This window comes from Chiloscyllium plagiosum, chromosome 5, assembly GCF_004010195.1.
Source record: "Chiloscyllium plagiosum isolate BGI_BamShark_2017 chromosome 5, ASM401019v2, whole genome shotgun sequence".
NCBI lineage: Eukaryota > Metazoa > Chordata > Chondrichthyes > Orectolobiformes > Hemiscylliidae > Chiloscyllium > Chiloscyllium plagiosum.
The window spans coordinates 59,358,476-59,376,987 of NC_057714.1; the positions used below are offsets into that span (position 1 = coordinate 59,358,476).

General features: G+C 39.9%; 2 protein-coding genes across 5 annotated transcripts in view; both read right to left on the minus strand.

Moving 5' to 3' along the window:
* LOC122550254 (contactin-associated protein-like 2) overlaps positions 1 to 18,512 on the minus strand; it is a 2,198,962-nt gene that overhangs the window by 1,802,653 nt on the left and 377,797 nt on the right. The window lies entirely within an intron of this gene.
* Positions 1 to 18,512, minus strand: part of tpk1 (thiamin pyrophosphokinase 1) — a 281,858-nt gene that overhangs the window by 30,265 nt on the left and 233,081 nt on the right. The window contains exon 10 of one of the 4 annotated variants that reach the window (XM_043690143.1): positions 14,026 to 14,077. The exons of 2 other annotated variants lie outside the window; for them this stretch is intronic. In XM_043690143.1, coding sequence (XP_043546078.1) covers positions 14,026 to 14,077 — 52 coding nt within the window. Of the gene's footprint in view, positions 1 to 13,997; positions 14,078 to 18,512 lie in introns of those variants that run through there. One more of the 4 variants, XM_043690141.1, reaches the window with a different exon arrangement.

The following is an 18,512-nucleotide window of genomic DNA, read 5'->3' on the forward strand; positions in this document are numbered from 1 at the left end:
TGACGACGGATGATACGATGTATCCCTAATCAGTCCTTGCCTTTCCAAATACATGTAAATTCTGTCCCTCAGGATTCCCTATAACAACTTGCCCACCACCAATGTCAGGCTCATCTGTCTATAGTTCCCTGGCTTGTCCCTACCACCTTCCTTAAATAGTGGCACCACATTAGCCAACCTCCAGTCTTCCAACACCTCACCTGTGACTATTGATGATACAAATACCTCAGCAACGGGCTCAACATTCCCTTCCTCAGCTTCCCACAGAATTCTAAGATACATCTGATCATGTCCTGAGGATTTATTCACTTTTATGCATTTCAAGACATCCAGTAATTCCTCCTCTGTAATGTGGACATTTTTCAAGATGTCACCATCTATTTCCCTATATTCTACATCTTCCATGTCCATCTTCACAATAAACACTGATGCAAAATACTCGTTTCGTAACTCTCCCATCTCCTGCAGCTCCACACATGGGCTGGCTTGCTGATCTTTGAGGGGCGGTACTCTCTCCCTAGTTACCCTTTTGTCCTTAATGTATTTGTAAAAACTCTTTGGATTCTCCTTAATTTTATTTGCCAAAGCTATCTCATGTGCCCTTTTTGCTCTTAAATATACTCCTACTGCCTTTATATTCAAAGGATTCATTCGATCTCTTCTGCCTATACCTGATATATGCTTCCTTTTTCTTAACCAAAACCTTAATTTCTGTAGTCATCCAGCTTTCTCTTTCACCCTAACAGGAATATACTGTCACTGGACTCTCGTTATCTCATTTCTGAAGGCTTCCAATTTTTAGCCGTCCCTTTACCCGCGAACATCTGCCCCTCATCAGCTTTTGAAAGTTTGTGCCTAGTACCATCAAAATTAGCCTTCCTCCAATTTACAACTTCAACTTTTAGATCTGGTCTATCTTCCTCCATCACTATTTTAAAACTAATAGAATTCTGGTTGCTGGCCCCAAAGTGCTCCCCCATTGACACCTCAGTCACCTGCCCTGCCTTATTTCCCAGAGTAAGTCAGGTTTTGCACCTTCTCCAGTTGGAACATCCACATAATGAATCAGAAGATTTTCTTGTACACACTTAATGAATTCCTTTCCATCTGAACCCTTAACACTGTGGCAGTCCCAGTCTATGCTTGAAAAGTTAAAATCCTCTATCATAACCATCCTATTATTCTTACAGATAACTGAGATCTCCTTGCAAATTTGTTCCTCAATTTCCCACTGACTATTAGGGGGTCTATAATACAATCCTAATACAGTGATCATCCCTTTCTTACTTCTCAATTCCACTCAAATAACTTAACTGGATGTATTCCCAAGAACATCCTCCCTAAGTACAGCTACTCCCCTCCTCTCTTCTTTCTATCCCTTTCTATCGTTTCTCTAGCATTTGTATCCTGGAACATTAAGCTGTCAATCCTGCCCATCCCTGATCCATATTTCTGTAATTGCTATGATATCCCAGTCCCATGTTCCTAACCATACCCTGAGTTCATTTGACCTCCTTGTTAGGCTTCTTGCATTGAAGTAAATGTAGTTCGATTTATCAGTCCTACCTTGTTCTCTGCTTTGTCCCTGCCTGCCCTGACTGTTTGACTCACTCCCTTGCCCAACTGTACCAGTCTCAGATTGATCTCTTTCCTCACTGGGTTCCCCCTACACCCCCCACACCCACCTCACTAGTTTAAATCCTCCTGAGCAGCTTTTGCAAATTTCCCTGCAATTAATCCCTTTCCAATTCAGGTGCAATCTGTCCTTCATGTACAGGGCATGTCTACCCCAGAAGAGATTCCAATGATCCAAAAATTTGAATCCTTCTCCCCTGCACCAACTTCTCAGCCATACATTCATCTGCTCTGTCCTCCTATTCCTATGCTCACTAGCTCATAGCTCCAGGAGTAATCCAGATATTACTATCCTTGAGGACCTCCTTTTTAAATTCCTGCTCAACTTTTTATATTCTCCCTTCAGAATCTCATCCTTTTCACTTCCTATGTCAATAGTTCCAATGTGTACAATGACCTCTTGCTGGCCCCTCTCCCCCTTGAGAACATTCTGCACCCTCTCTGAGGTATCCTTGATCCTGGTACCAGAGAGGCAACACACCATTCTGATTTTTCACTTTGGGCCGCAGAAACATCCGTTTGTGCCTCTGACTAGAGTCCCCTATCACAATTGATCACTTGGAATCCCACGTACCTCTCATTATATTAGAACCAGTCTCGACAGCAGAAACTTGGCTGTTCATGCTACATTCCCTTGAGAATCCATTACCCCCTACATTTTCCAAAACAGCACACTTGTTTGAGATGGGGATAGCCACAGGGGTACCTGCATACACCTCCTACCTTTCCTGGAGTTAACCCATCTACCTGACTGTATATGCAGCTTTTCTCCCTTCCTATGACTGTCATCCATCACACCTGCTAAATGAAACACAGACAATTGTATTACTAGTTGGCAAGCATCTGCTCAAACAACTGATAAGCACCATTACACAGCTGCCTTCCCGTGTACCAGAGCTTTATTTTTAACTCCAATTTGTCCATATTCTACAGAGACCTTAACTCTTACACTATGTCCATTCCATGAAGAAATTAAAGATCACTGCGCATTTGTAATTTCAACACTCTACATTTGAGGCATCACTACTATCATTTGTTACGTACCGTGTAAGTAGTGCAATTGTGTCTAGGATTGACGATTTTGAATTTTTGGATGTAGGTTTGCTCGCTGAGCTTGAAGGTTCATTTTCAGATGTTTCGTCACACTATTAGGTAGCATCTTCAGTGGGCCTCAGGCGAAGCACTGCTGAAAATTCCTGCTTTCTATTTATATGTTTTGGTTTCTTTGGGTTGGTGATGTTATTTCTTGTAGTGAAGTCACTTCCTGTTCCTTTTCTCAGGGGGTGGTAGATGGAGCCTAACTCAATGTGTTTGTTGATAGAGTTCCGGTTGGAATACTGTGCTGCTAGGAATTCTTGTGCATGTCTTTGTTTGGCTTATCCCAGGATGGATATGTTGTCCCAGTCAAAATGGTGTCCTTCCTCATCCGGATGTGAGGATACTAGTGAGAGAGGGTCATGACTTTTTGTGGCTAGTTGGTGTTCATGTATCCTGGTGACTAGTTTTTTGCATGTTTGTCCAATGTAGTGTTCGACTGGGACAACACATCCATTCTCGGACAAGCCAAACAAAGACATGCACAAGAATTCCTAGAAGCATGGCATTCCAACCGGAACTCTATCGACAATCACATTGAGTTAGACCCCATCTACCATCCCCTGAGAAAAGGAACAGGAGGTGACTTCACCACAAGAAATAACATCACCACAGGAAATGACATCACCAACCCAAAGAAATCCAAACATACAAATAGAAAGCAGGAATTTTCAGCATTGCTTCGCATGAGGCCAACTGAAGATGTTACCTAGAAGGGTAACGAAACGTCTGGAAATGAACTTTGTTAATTTTTCCCAGATGCACTCCAATATCCAGAGATGTATGAATTCAAACAGCAAAGGCAGTAAACTGTGCAGATTCACTGCTGTGTCAGTTAGCAGTGTAGGTTTCTTTCTCTTTCTCCCTCACTGCCCATGTGGTTGCTGTCTTTTGTCTACCTTCCTCCTTTTAAAAGTGCCGTTGTTTTGATAATTTTTCCCCAAAAGTTTCAAAACAATGCAATAGTATATAAAACAGTATTTGCTGCTCCTGGAATTTGAGGAAATCACCTCCAAAACCTAAAATACCTCAAAAAAGGAGCAGCTCTTACAGCCACAATTTTTCCTGTCCTCCATCTTGGATTACCTAGAATGACATTTCAGAATGAGTCCCAAAAGTTTTCTTCAGTTTGTGCTTTAGTGGAATTATAGTTGATTATCCCTGATAGTATGTCCAATTTTTTATAATTATTTTCTTTTTAGGATTTGAAAATAGACTTTAAAACTAAATGTCTTTCCCTCCAGTCTCCTCCTAGTTCTCCATAATATTAAAATATAATTTAATAGGGAACTAGCTGTCATAATGACAAGCTGAACATTACATGTGATATCAGAATGTCCAGTGTGCTGCTCTCCAAAAACAAGCTGTCCTACTGAATGATACTAAAGGATGCCAGGGAGGTTGTAATCAATTGTGACAGGCTGTAAGACTTAAATAAATTCAAATGTCACCAGCAGTAAAGGCAGTAAAGGATGAGACCTGTCTACCGAAGAGACATGGACAGCTGAGTAGGATGCTCTGAGAGGGAGAACAGCAAAGGAATAAAATATGGAAAATTGAGGCTGTGAATTGATACTTGATGAAAATAAATACAGCTGAAGCAAACATCTATAAGAATTCATTTGTATTCAACTAAAATTCAAAGAGAATTTTTTTTAGTCCATGACGTTCAAGCTTGTACATTTGGAGAGAAAGCTTTGCTAACTTATTCACTAGCTAAGCTTTATTAAGTTTAAGTTTGACTGGCATTACAGGCATAAAGGTAAAAGTTCAAAAGAACGGAGTACAAGGAATGCAAAATAGACAGAAATTGATCATGCCATTTAATCATGATTCAGCTGATGCAAAATATCTTTAAGTGAACCTGGAGAGATTGAATTCACCACTTCAAAGAATTTAACACATTGCGATATTGAACTACAGCAATGAGTCAAGAGTTTTTACAGCATGGAATGAGGCCCTTCATCCCAAATTGTCTGCATCATTCATCTATTCAAACCAAATTTGCTAGCACTTGGCCCACGGTCTTGTAATTTATGGTGTTTCAAGTGCTCATCTAAACACTTCTTACATGTCTTGAGGATTCCTCTTAGGAACCCTTTTAGACAAGGAGTTCCAGATACCCACAACTCACTGGGTGAAAAAAAAATCCTCAAATCCATTCCAAGCATCCTGCTCATTACTTTAAAACTGTGCCTGCCGGTCCCTGAACCATTTACTAAGGGGAAAAGATTCTCCCCACCTGGTCCCTTTCCTCCCCCCATAACTTTGTACACCTCAATTAGGTTCCTCTCAGCCTTCTCTGCTCCAAGAGGAACAACCCCAGCCTCTTCATAGCTGAACCACTGCAGCCCAAGTGACTTCCTGGTGTATCTCCTCTGCACCCCTTCTAACGCAATCACAACATTCCTACAGTGTGGTGACCAGAACAGCACACTGTATTCCAGCTGCAGCCTAATTGACATTATACACAGCTCCATCATAACATCTATTCTCTTCCAGCATCTGGGGAATCATGTTATCATTTTAAAATTAACTCAATCTGACTAAATCTGAAAAATGTAAACACGCTAAGATTTTTATCTGAGCTCATACTGGGTACTTGCTTTTCCCAGGATTATTGTCATGTTCAATAATTGGATAGGCCCTTTGTGCAATTTGTGAACTTTAACTGGGTTTGGGCTGACATTCTTGAGAGAAAGTGATAAAGTGTGGAGGTAAGTACTTCTGCTCATTATAAGGACTGTAAAGCCCTGAGCATCAGAAATCTGCCTGCAGACAGTCCTGACATGCACTGGAGCTGGCTGTGGCCCTTGCACACTACATACTGTGTATTTATATGTTGCCTGGAGCACTGGGCTATGTTAATTGGGGCCAGGGCAGACTGCTCACCCTCTCCTGACAAAACGTCTGTTGGGAATTGACCAACTAAAAGCATGTCAGTCGTGCAGTGAGGTTATGCTGTGGGTGGCATTAACGAGATGACAGTGGAGGGGATGAAGGACAGATTGACTGACAGCACTTGCTGTCGACACAGCATCAGGAGTTTGGTAATAGGCACTGCCAAAACTGTCGGTAGTTTCACCAAGAAGGCGGCCAAGATAAGTCAGGTGCATTGAGCAGGGAGGGATTCGACAGTTTAGGGAGGGGACTCAAGAAGAAGGGAGATTTTAAAGTGCAGATGTGGAGAGAGGAAGGGGATTGTTACAATCTTCAATTTGGGCTCCCCTTATGATATGCAATGGTAACCTCTCAAAGATCGTATCCTGTTCTTTCCTAATGCTTTAAAAACCCTTTTAAAGAAATGAATGAGCTTCCCATTGTCGCCCGCCTGCACCTGCCAACCATGTTATGGCATGGGTAGAATAATACTGGGGTTAGCTGAGCTTTCAACCTCCACAACTGATTTTGGTTTACTTACATATGCCAGGCACGTTTCTGATCTTGGCACCTACCTAACAACCAGGTTAATGAAGTGAGCTTGGGCTGGATGGCCTGGCCACCTCGCTTATTTTATACCCTCTCCACTGAAATCAGATCAGCAGGGGTGTGTAATATTGAACTTGTTCCTTCTGTGTATGAGCTGGCCCATTGATAGTAGTGTGTACCCTTAGTTAAGGTAAATGTTCACTATTTTAATCCAATGTTGCCACTCCTCCCAATACTTTGGGTCCCATGTTGCACCCACCTTTAGACGGTCACCCTGGAAGTCTCAAATTTATTACACAAAACCAGGCAGCAATCACACAGCTCTGCAAGTCCACACAGTGGTAGAGTTCCCCTGCGGAATCCTTCACTCCAGTTCAGACCCTCTCACACTCACCATCATTACACAATCAGTCTGTACTCTACGTACGGCACACTGAGCATTAGGAGACCTACCCGAGTAGTACTGCTTGCTCCTGAAATCCCTTTCTCTATTTTCAACCATGGACATGGCTTGACAACCTATCATTGCAATGCCATGCTCAGAATTCCTTCCCTTCCATATAAGACACAGATTGGCACACTTCTCTCCTGATCACTGTATCCTATGAAATTTCTGACAAGGAGAGATATGAAAACTCCATCTGCTGACTAATGTGCCTCTGCTTTCCCTTTCTCAGAGTGGCCCTCACCCAGGGAAGCCAGGAGTGTTAGGATAGTTAAATAAAACAAAGAACTAAGGATGCAAAAGCAGAAACAGAAATTTATGGAGAAACTCAGCAGGTTGGTGATATCTGTGAAGAGAAAACACAATTAATGTTTCGAGTCCAGTAACTGAAGAAAGGTCATTTGATTGGAAACATTAACTCCTTTTTTCTCCACAGACGTCGCCAGATTGCTGGAACAAAGCTGTAATCAGATTCTCTGAATACCACGTGGCATCTTGGGAACCCACAGTGATAGGTGCCTCTACTGTATGAAGGTGATCTGGCAGGGGTGTCACTGACCGATGTAAATTCAGATTAAACATGGCTTCGGGAGAGGGTGAATGGGAATGAGGTTGCTGTGGATGACTTAAATTTGAGATTGTCTTGTGATTCTCCCACAGGTCCAGGAATTGAAGTCTCCCCAGAGAGGAGCTGGCCTTGGACATGAGGAGAAGACATGCCAAAGTGTGCCACTGTCACCATCTTCCAAGATAGGCACCAGACCAGAGACATATAGACCAGAGAGAGACGTTTAGCACAGAAAGAAAGAGTGTGGTGCAGTGAGTGAAGAACAGAGCGCCGGTGTACAAGAGGAGGTGCCATAGGCAGAAGTCAGCGTGCACAGCTCATTCCAGGGAGGGAGAGCACAATTGCAGATATACTCTGCAACAGCCTCAGGAATTTCCCTTTGGGACTGGGTATTTTGACATAAAGCTCCTGCCCCTTTCCAAACTGAGGTTTTGTAAAGGGGAAATCTGAAGTTGCAACAGTGATCTGTTGAAACAAGTCTCCAATTGTCCTTGATGTGGTCTGTAGAAACACCTTAGTGCATTCCCCTCCCTGGAAAAGCCTCTCTTGGCTTGCGGGCGAAAGTGAGGACTGCAGATGCTGGAGATCAGAGACAAGATTAGAGTGGTGCTGGAAAAGCACAGCCGGTCAGGCAGCATCCGAGATGCAGGAAAATCGATGTTTTGGGCAGGAACCCTTCATCAGGAATGAGGCTGGCAGCCTTTGGGGTGGAGAGATAAATGGAAGGGGATGTGTGGGGCTAGGAGAAGGTAGCTAAGAGTGCAAAAGATTGATGGAGCTGGGGATGAAGGTGGGCAAACCGAATTAGTTTAGTTTGGGAAACTTAGTCGGCATGGACGAGTTGGACCATGCGGTATGACTGTTTGACTATGACTTTAAAAGTTAAGAAAAACCTAGGAAAAAAGTTTTTCAACTTCAATATTACAGTCTTCCTCAAATGAGGAGATAAAAAAGGTTCAAAAAACCTACAACACATGAGAGTAATGTTCACAAAAATATACCATGTTGCTGTGGTCTTCACAATGGAGAACCTGACCTTAGGAGAGATGCATATTTTACACTCAGAGTCTTTCCAATCTCCAGAAAGACCACATGAAAATGCCTTAGGCCAGGGAGGCAGAGGAAAAATTGTTTTTCAAGAAAAAAAACTGAGTTCAGTATTTGATGACGTGTTTTGCACCTCCATTTAAAAGTTTTATAGAATCCTTATAGTGTGGAAACTGGCTCCTCGGCCCAACAAGGCTACACCGACCCTCCGAAGAGTAACCCACCCAGATGTATTCCTCTACCCTATTATATTATATTTACCCCTGACTAATGCACCCAACCTACAAATCCCTGAACACTATGGGCAATTTAGCATGTTCAATTCACCTAACTTGCACATTTCCTTATTTTATTTCTAACTAATGTTTCATGTTTTATCAAATCAAAATTTATCAAAGAATGTAATTCTAAACAGTTTTTCATAGTTATGTTCTTATATTCTTTTGAATCCCATTGTTCTACTTTGAAGTGTTTCACTGGGATGGATTATATCAGGATGAATCACTTTGCCACAGTGCCAGCAGGGTTTGAATGAGAATACTTGTCTGCTTTATTCTTAAGATCTGAAAACAGATTTTCTATTGCATTTTGTAATCGAAAGTTGTCTGCCTTCATTCAACTACAGTGGATTTTAGAAAATACCATATAGACAGAAAGTGATTATGATGGTGTACAGAAAAAAATGTCAGAATATTGCGACAATGGAACATGTTTTGGGACGTAAAGGAATTCAACAGACTTTACCTAATAAGAACTCTCCTGCTGCACTCACAATGTGTTGTAGGAACATAAGAACAGAAGTAGTGCATTTAGTCTCTCAAACCTGCTGCACCATTAAATACGATCATGGCAGATTGATAGTCAACCTGAATGTAATACTAGATGATTTAACTAAATTAATAAAGATATAACAAAGCAAACATCAGACTAAAATTAGGTTTAAAAAGGACCATGTGATATATCAGGATTGCACAACAAACTGCCACCAAGAAACACTGATAATAAAGAAAATAAGCAATAGGACGATTCAACAGAAGAGTCGACAGCAAGTGAGATAGATAGTAATTTAAGTTAATAAGAAATAAAAGGACAATCAAAACAGGAAGGCATCATCCTATGAAGAAGGGACCATCATGTGTCTGAGCATAAAGAAATATTACTTTCCCTCAGCTTTTGTTGTATGTGAGACAGTATGAGATTTGAGAAGGATGTTTAATAACACACAAAGGAGTCAAATACTCAAACGGAAATTGTCTTCAAAGGTTGGGGGGGGTTATAAATGTTGAAAAGTTATCATGTGCAGAGGGTATACATCCAAGAAAATTGCAGAAAGGTGAAAATATAGAGCACAGACATTAACAGTAAATTTCCAAACCTTTAGAAACTGGAAATGTGCCAGATAATTAATCGTGGGAGAAAAGAGCCCAAGGCTTTTGAAATAGAGTTCTCATTTTAAATTAATCTTAGTGCATTGTCATCATAAAATCAGAACATTTGGGATGACAATGGCTGTGGTTTTTACTCTTATTTGCATATGTTTTAATAAGCTAGCTGGAGAAACACAAGGCTGTAAGGTCAAGTTAAGTAAGAAAATTCAGGGGATAGTTTTTGGTCATATAACATCAGCCAAAGTTCCTACTGCCCCCTTTTATTCTACTCCCGATACTATACTAAAATATGCCAAGAAAGACATGTTGTTTCAGGTCCTTCTTTTCTGCCTTATGTGTACAAAGCAGAGGCATGTACAATTACAGCATAACTCATCTTTCTAATTGACAAGAAAATGTTGGTGAAATAGTTGGCTTGCTTCAAACTCCATGAGTTCCTTTCCCTCGGTCTAACATGCATTGTAATGTTTTGGGACACTACAACAGGTTGTAGTTCTTTAGGCCTATTTCTTATATATTTTATCACTTTTTTTTAAACAGCAAATTTTACCTGATTAAAGACGTAGTAACTTGCTTGAGCCTCAAGAAAAATATTCCATCTGTATATTTCAATGAACAACCTAATGCATTCTGGGAATTTAAAATTGTATAACCCAAATTCTGCTCAGACTCTCAGAGACTTGGACAAGGATATTAAATTGAAATACAGTATTTCAGAGTGTCACAATTTAAGAAGGATATGAATGGAAGAGAGTGTAGAAGAGGTTTATGGGAATGTTTACATGCATGAGACACATCAGTTATGATTGAAATGGGAGATATTGGAATTGTTTTTGCAGAGTCGTAGACACACACAGCAGGGAAACTTATCCTTTGATCCAACCAATCCATGCAACCATGTTCCCAAACTAAAATAGTCCCACCTATCTGCGCTGGACCCATATCCCACCCAAATATTTCCTATTCATGAACTTATCCCTATGTCTTTTAAATGTTTAACTCTACCTGCATCCACCACTTGCCCTGACAGTTCATTCCACACACAAATCACTATGTAAAAAAAATTGCCCCTCATGTTCTATTTACATTTTTCCCCTCGCACCTTAATAATATGCCCTCTGGTTTTGAACTCCTCCACTCTAGGGAAAAGACCCTTGTCATTCACCTTATCTATGGTTTCATAAGCCTCAATCAGGTCATCTCTCAACCTCCTACCCTCCAGTGAAAAATGTCCCAGTTTTTCCAGACTATTTTTGTATCTTAAACCCTCCATGCGCAGCAACATCCTAGTCAATCTCTTCTGGACCTTCAATAGTTTATAATATCCTTCCTATAATAGTGTAACCAGGACTACACACAGTACCCCAGAAGAAGCCTCGCCAACATTCTGTACAACTTCAACATGACATCCCAACTATGACTACTCAAAGGTTTGAGCAATGAAAGCAAGCATGCTAAATGTCTTCTTAATCACCCTGTCTACCTGTGATGCAAATTTCAAAGAATTATGTATTTGAACACCTAGGACTCTCTGTTCTACAGCACTACCAAGGGTTCTACCATTAATTGTAAGTCCTGTCCTTGTTTATATTACCAAAATACAATTTATCCAAATTAAACTCCATCTCCCACCCCTCAGCCCATTAACCCAATTGATCAAAATCTCTTTCTTACATAACTTTCTTCACTATCCACTATTCCACCAATTTTGGTGTCATCTGCATTCCTTCTATACTCTCATCCAAATCAGAGGAGGCAGTTCAGAGGAGATTTGAAAGAAGCTTTCAAAATCATGGGCGGCCTGGACAGAGCAGAGAGAAACTGTTCCCACTTGTAAATAGATCCAGAACCAATGTTTTGCAAAAGAATCAAATGTCAGGTGAGAAACAAAACATTTTCACATTGAGTGTCATTAGGACATGGAAATGCACTGCCTGGAAGTGAGATGGAGACAGGTTCAATTGAGAGCCTAGATTAGAGTGGTGCTGGAAAAGCACAGCAGGTCATGCAGCATCTGAGGAGTAGGAAAATCGACGTTTTGGGCAAAAGCCCTTCATCAGGAATAAAGGCATTCAAGACCAATGTTTTCCCTAAGTTGTGCAGTTGCACAATGATCAGGATTATTGGTTAAACTAATTAGACTAACATTCTATTCAAGGGTTTTTCATTTTTTTCCACAGGATGTGACAGCACTGCATGTTCAAGCATTTGGCACCCATTCCTAGTTGCCCTTCAGAAGATGATGGTGAGCTATCTTCTTGAGCCCTTGGGAGTAGGACCACTCAGAGTGCCATTAGGAAGGGAGTTTCAGATTTTCACTGAGTGACAGTGAAGGAATATTGAAATAGGTTCAAGTCAGGATGGTTTTTGACTTGGAAAGGAATGTGCAAGTGGCGGTGTTCCCATGCACCTTCTGCCCTTGTTCTTCTAGGTTGTAGAGGTTACAGGTTTGGCAGATGCTGTTGGAGAAGCCTTGGTGATGAAGGGAGTGCATACTTAACATGGCATTTGGATTGTAAATCAACCCGGCCTGTTTTATCCTGCCTGGTGTCTCAAGCTTGCTGAACATTGTTGCTGCTGCACTATTAAGGTAAATAGAGAATATTGCATCACATGCCTAATTTGTACCCAAATCAAGAGGTGAGTCATCTTCTGGAGAATTTCTAGCCTCTGACCTGCTCCTGTAACCATAGTTTTTGTATGGTCTGACCAGGTAAATTCTGGTCAATGGTAACTCACAGGATGTTGGTAGTGAGGATTCAGTGATTGTGATGCCGTTGAACATGAAGGGGTGATGGTTAGACTCTCTCTTGATGGAGATGATCATTGTCATAGAGTCATAGTATGGAAACAGAGCCTTTGGTCCAATTTGTCCATGCTGACCAAATATACTAAATTAATCTAGTCCCATTTGCCAGCATTTGGCCCTTATCCCTCTAGATTCTTCATATTCATATATCCATCCAAATGCCTTTTAAATGTTGTAATCTTATCAGCCTCCACCACCTCCTCTTGCAGCTCATTCCATACATACACCACCCTCTACATGAAAAGGTTGATCCTTAGGTCCCTTTTAAGACTTTCCCCTCTCACTTTAAACCTATGCCCTCTAATTTTGGACTTCACTAACCTGGGGAAAAGACCACGACTATTCACCGAATCTATGCCCATCATGATTTTACAAACTTCTATAAAGTCACCCCTCAACCTCCAATGTTCTAGGGAAAACTGCCCCAACTGTTTCAGCCTCTCCCTATAGCTCAAACCTTCCAACTCTGGCAACATCCTTGTAAATCTTTTCTGAACACTTTCATATTTCATAACATCTTTTCTATATCAGGAACACCCAAATTGAACACAATATTCTGCAAGTAACCTAACCACTGCCCTGTTCAAACACAACATGACCTCCCAACTCCTCCACTCAATACACTGACCAATAAAGGCGAGCATACCAAACGCCTTCTTCATTATCCTGTCGACCTGCAACTCAACTTTCAAGGAACAATGAACCTGCACTTCAAGGTGTCTTTGTTCAGCAACACTCCCCAGGACCTTACCATTAAGTGTATAAATCCTGCCCCAATTTGCCTCATGTTTATATAAATTAAACTTTATCTGCCACTTCTCAGCCCACCACATCACCAATTTTGGTGCCATCTGCAAACTTACGAAACATACCTCCTATATACACATTCAAATCATTTATATAAATGACAAAAAGCAGTGGACCCAGCACTGATCCTTGTGGCACCCTGCTGGTCATAGGCCTCCAGTCTGAAAAACAACCCTCCACCACCACCCTCTGTCTGCTACCTTCAAGCTGGTTCTGTATGCAAATAGATAGTTCTCCCTGTGTTCCATGTGATCTAACCTTGCTAACCAGTCTAGCATGCAGATTCAAGTTGGACACCTTACTGAAGTCCATGTAGATCACATCTACCACTCTGCCTTTATCAATCCTCTTCATTATTTCTTCGAAAATCTCATGAGACATGATTTTCCATACACAAAGCCATGTTGACTATCCCTAATCAGTCCCTACCCGACACTTAATTGGAATGAAAGTTACTTGCCTCTTGTCTGCCCAAGGCTGGATCTTGTCCAGATGCTGCTTGTGGAAATGGATTGCTTCAGTATCTGAGGTGTTTTGAATGGCGGTGAACATTGTGCAAGCATTAGTGAACATCCCCACTTCTGACTTCATGATAGAAGGAAGGTCTTTACCACTACTATTATTAAGGCTGTTTTGATTATTTTGCTCTTTTAACGTCTTGTCAATCTCATTGTTAAGGATTGTGAAAATCATTGTTAAAGTTAAGAGAAACAGATGGCGCATTTTGGTTGTTTTTGATCATATCTAATTTAGAAGCTGGGACACTGGAGGGGTGCAAAGCTGAGCAAATCAACAAACATACCCTTCAATGAAAGCTTGTGTCTTGATTTCTCCCACACCAGACACCTTGTAATCTGTTAACAAATAGCTTTATAATAAGATTTCACTGGATAATAAGGTGCAAAGTAAATGGGAGCTAGGTAAGACAATCAATTCAGGTGGATCCCATCTTCCAATAGGACCTCAATGCTGTCAAGCACAATGAATCTGTCACATGATTTAAAGGTATTTACATATCAAGGAACTGAAAATACTAAATGCAAGCAAATCACTTCTTTCATTCATGTTGAACATTGACAAATAACCATACAATTGGGCAACTGCGAAACCTTGGATACATACATACCATGGTTCAAAGAACGAACATTAATCAAATTAAATATAATGTAATAAAAAAGCATGTTACGTTGAACTGAATAATATGAACCATTTAAGATTTATTTCCAGTAGCTTATCTATGCTTAACGCAAGTGAAATAACTACCTCAGGAGCATGATACTGGATATGATCAGCACAAAGATGAAAACAAAGTAAAACACAGTCCCTATTTAATTTTGAAGCAAATTAAATATTACCTTCAAGGTCCTTGAAATTGAAAGGCAGGTATGGAAAAGCAATAATTTGTGTTTTATACTCAACTATTATATAAAATTTTGCTTCTGTAATGTATTCTACTCAAAAGGTAAGTTGCATCATCTAACACTAAAGGAGTGTGTAGCTAAGGAGCTTCTCTCTGCATTTCTTATGGTCAGTGGAGGTTTTTAATGGCCTAGGGACACAGTACACTGGTTTCCAGAATGATTAAAAATATAATCTCTTATTGAGATGGTGGTAGTTAAGTGGGCACATTGAATCAGCTGTCATTAATATGTTTCTTCAAATTTTAATTCTCAGTGAATGCTTTATGACAGTCCAGGTTTTGGCTGAACAGTGAGACCAAGAGGTCTGTCTGTGATGAGCTAGTGGACTTTTACACACTTCATTTTATAAAAATAAGCTTATAAAATTCCAAGTTTCTGCTCACAAAAGAAGCAAGTGTCATTTTTTAATGCATCAAGAAGAGTTTTGAGATGTTTTTACCATTAATTAATCTAACCTAAATAAATAATACTTACTGCTGCTTCAGAACCAATGCTTCAGTTTGATATGGGTGTCCATTTAGTCCACTTCCAGAAGGGAGGAGAATTATGCATGATCACTTGCTACATTTCAGTGGCTGGTATAGAGTATGAAGAACTTACTACAGTTCACTAGATCACAGGAAGAAAATGAACACTCCAGAGCTTAGTGGATACAAAATTCAATTATGGGAATAACTGCTGACAGGTTTACGGAAAATTTGGCATAAAACATAAAAAGTATATCTGTTACACTTTTCATTTCTAATGTACTTGATACTAATATTTACAAGGATTGCAATTTATTTTCTATGATATATAATAGGTTAAACCATTCCAGAATGATGAAATGAAATCGTATATGGTAAGCAATATTCCTTGTTCACAATCTAGTCCCTCTAGTGTATGGATTCACAGCATAACACTACTCTGTATTTGGCAACATTTCCAATTTTACGCAGATGTGTGTGAAGTTAGTGGGATTTGGAAAGGTAACTACTTAAAAAGTGCAATAGAAGTCTCATATCTAAAGGCACAATTAAGACATGCTGGGCAGAAATTAGTGCAGTACTGAAAGCTAGAGCATCGTGGACAGTACACTGAGACATGGCCCACTGCAAATTAGGCTTTAAGCCTCTGACACATACTACCAATGAGCCAACTGAGTGACAGAACTTTTTCTTTCTTGAAAATTCACTTTTGGGATATAGGCATAAATGCCAAGTAAAGAAAATTGAGTGAAATCAAATTGTAAAATCTATGGATTATTTAATAAGTAATACAAAATCAGGAACATATTTACAAGAGCAATTTGATCCAAGGGTTTTATTAGTGTCAACAAACCAATGATGATCTAATCTTGCAGTATATGATGTTTTCAGAATTGTCAGAGTCAATTATTGTGTGTAATTCTTTGCTAGCCATTATCACTCCAAAAATAGTGATCAAACCTGAGGAGAAGCAAGTCACCCAAAATCGTAAGGACCCTAATATGAAGAATCACCAATACAGCAAGGTACTAGCATTTGGAGTGTCTAGAGTAACAGCTTTAACAATGCTTCCACGTTAACCTTGGAAAGATACCAAACACATAATATCTTCTGTTCAATTGTGTATTTTTAGATATTTAGTTCACTTTGTCCAATGAATATATCATGCACTTTCTACTACATTTAAAGCCACATTGGAATATTGCATTGCTTCAGAGATGCAAACTTGTTTTAATTGGATTAAGGCTCAAATTTCAATGAATTAATTGGCAGTATTAAAATTAGCTGAGAAAAAGTTTTCAGGTTGGTCTATCATCCGACAGTCAATGGTTATTCAATAGGATTAAAAAGAAAATTTATCCAAATTATTGTTGTCACTAGTAGTGAATTATGACTCTTCCGCATATGGTTTGAGGTAAAGGTTTTTACACAAAATGCTTGCTTGTTCCCACAAAATGTTAGCTTAACTTTATACTTTAAATGTGAGAATTTTGATTACAAATATATACCATGTTATACAGAATGAGATGTACAAACTAAGGCTGTAAAGGGCATATTTGGACATAGCATTTCCTTATATGGCTTGGTGTGGGAGTTGACAATGACCTGGAGTTCAGTTTCTTGGAGAGCACACTCAAGTGTCATCTACATACTGAAGCTCTCTAATTGGAGTGGCTTTAGTTTTGGATTGAAAGTGGTGTAGATTATACAGTTTTGCATGTGTCCCATAGATTATTTCCACACCTGTAGATAATTTTCTGGAGATGAGGTATAGTATCATGCAAAGCATGTGGGAATTGCTGTCAAAATTAAATATCATGATTCAAAACAGAAATTGCTGGCAAAGCTCCAGCAGTTTCTGTTTTTGTTTCTGGTTTCCAGCATCTGCAGTTCTTTTGGCTTAAATTTCATGACTCATTTGTTTTAGGAATGTAACTTTTCATTTGGGAATTTAACTTTTACATGTAAGATCGATGGAAAATGAGAGATTGAGAACTGGTAAACAAAGCCATTAATTAATTGCAACTCTAGCTTGAGTTAATTTAATAAGGTCAGAGTTAGAAGTGTGAAAATGCTAAGCAATGCATTTCCCCTTTCTGTGTTTGAAGAGAAATAAAGATACAATTGTCTTCGGAAAGGAACTAGGTTATTTATGTAATTTCCCATGTCAAATAAAAGAGTAAGCTTTTGAGATAAAGGCCAAATTTGAAAATTCAAGTTAATTAATTGGAAGTGTTATTTGAGACATCCTGGTGTGACACTGCTATAAGGATAAGGGAGGGATACACACGTCTGTGTGCACTAGCCACTTTACCCATTATGTCTGCACTGAACAAACAAATAAATCAGCCACCCAACTCAATCCCAGTGTCTAGCACTTGGTCCATATAACTGGACGTTGGTTTTGAGACTTCAGGTGCGTACCCAAAAATGTTTTAAATGAGTTGAGAGTTCTGCCTCTCCTATTCTTTCAGGAAGTGAGTTCTATACCTTAACCACTCACTGGGTGAAATGATTTTCCCTAGTATCCTCTTTAATCCTTCTACCAATCATTGTAAATCTATGTCCTGTAGGCACTAAGCTGCTGCTAAGGAAAATTGGTCCTACTTAACTATTCTATCTTTTCCTCATCAACCTGTTCAGAGATGTTATTACACACTTCCAGAGCAGGTGGGAGTTGAACCTGGGTCTCTCAGTCCAGGGATAGAGACACTACCACTATCTCTCAACAGGTCCTTACTGACCTTGTGCACATCAATCAAATCTCCCTTCAGCTCCATGTGACAAGGAAAGCAACCTGAGCCTATCTAATTATTCCTCATAGCCACGACTTTCCATTCCTGACAACAGCCTTATACATCTCTCCTGTATCCTCTCTAATGTGATGGTAAACTTTTCGTATTGAGGGAAACAGAACAGACATGCTACCCAAATGATGGCCTGCAAACGATTTATATAGCATTTTTCAATTCACCATGTGCGATGGGCATCATTGGCATTTATTACCCATTCCTAATTTCCTTGAGAAGGTGTAGTCAGCTGCCTTCTTGAACCGCTGCTGCTCGTGTGCCTCCAGTACATCCACAATGCTGTTAGAGAAGGAATTCCAAGATTGTGACCCAGGGCAAATGTTATTCCCTTGTTCAAGAAAGGAAATAGGGATAATCCTGGGAATTACAGACCAGTCAGTCTGATGTCAGTGGTGGACAAAGTATTGAAGATGATTCTGAGAGACAGAATTTATGATTACTTGGAAAACCATAATTTGATTAGAGACGGTCAGTATGGCTTTGTGAGGGGCAGGTCATGCCTCACAAGCCTTATTGAATTATTTGAGGATGTGACAAAACACGATAAAGGTAGAGCAGTGAATGTGGTGTACATGGATTTCAACAAGGCGT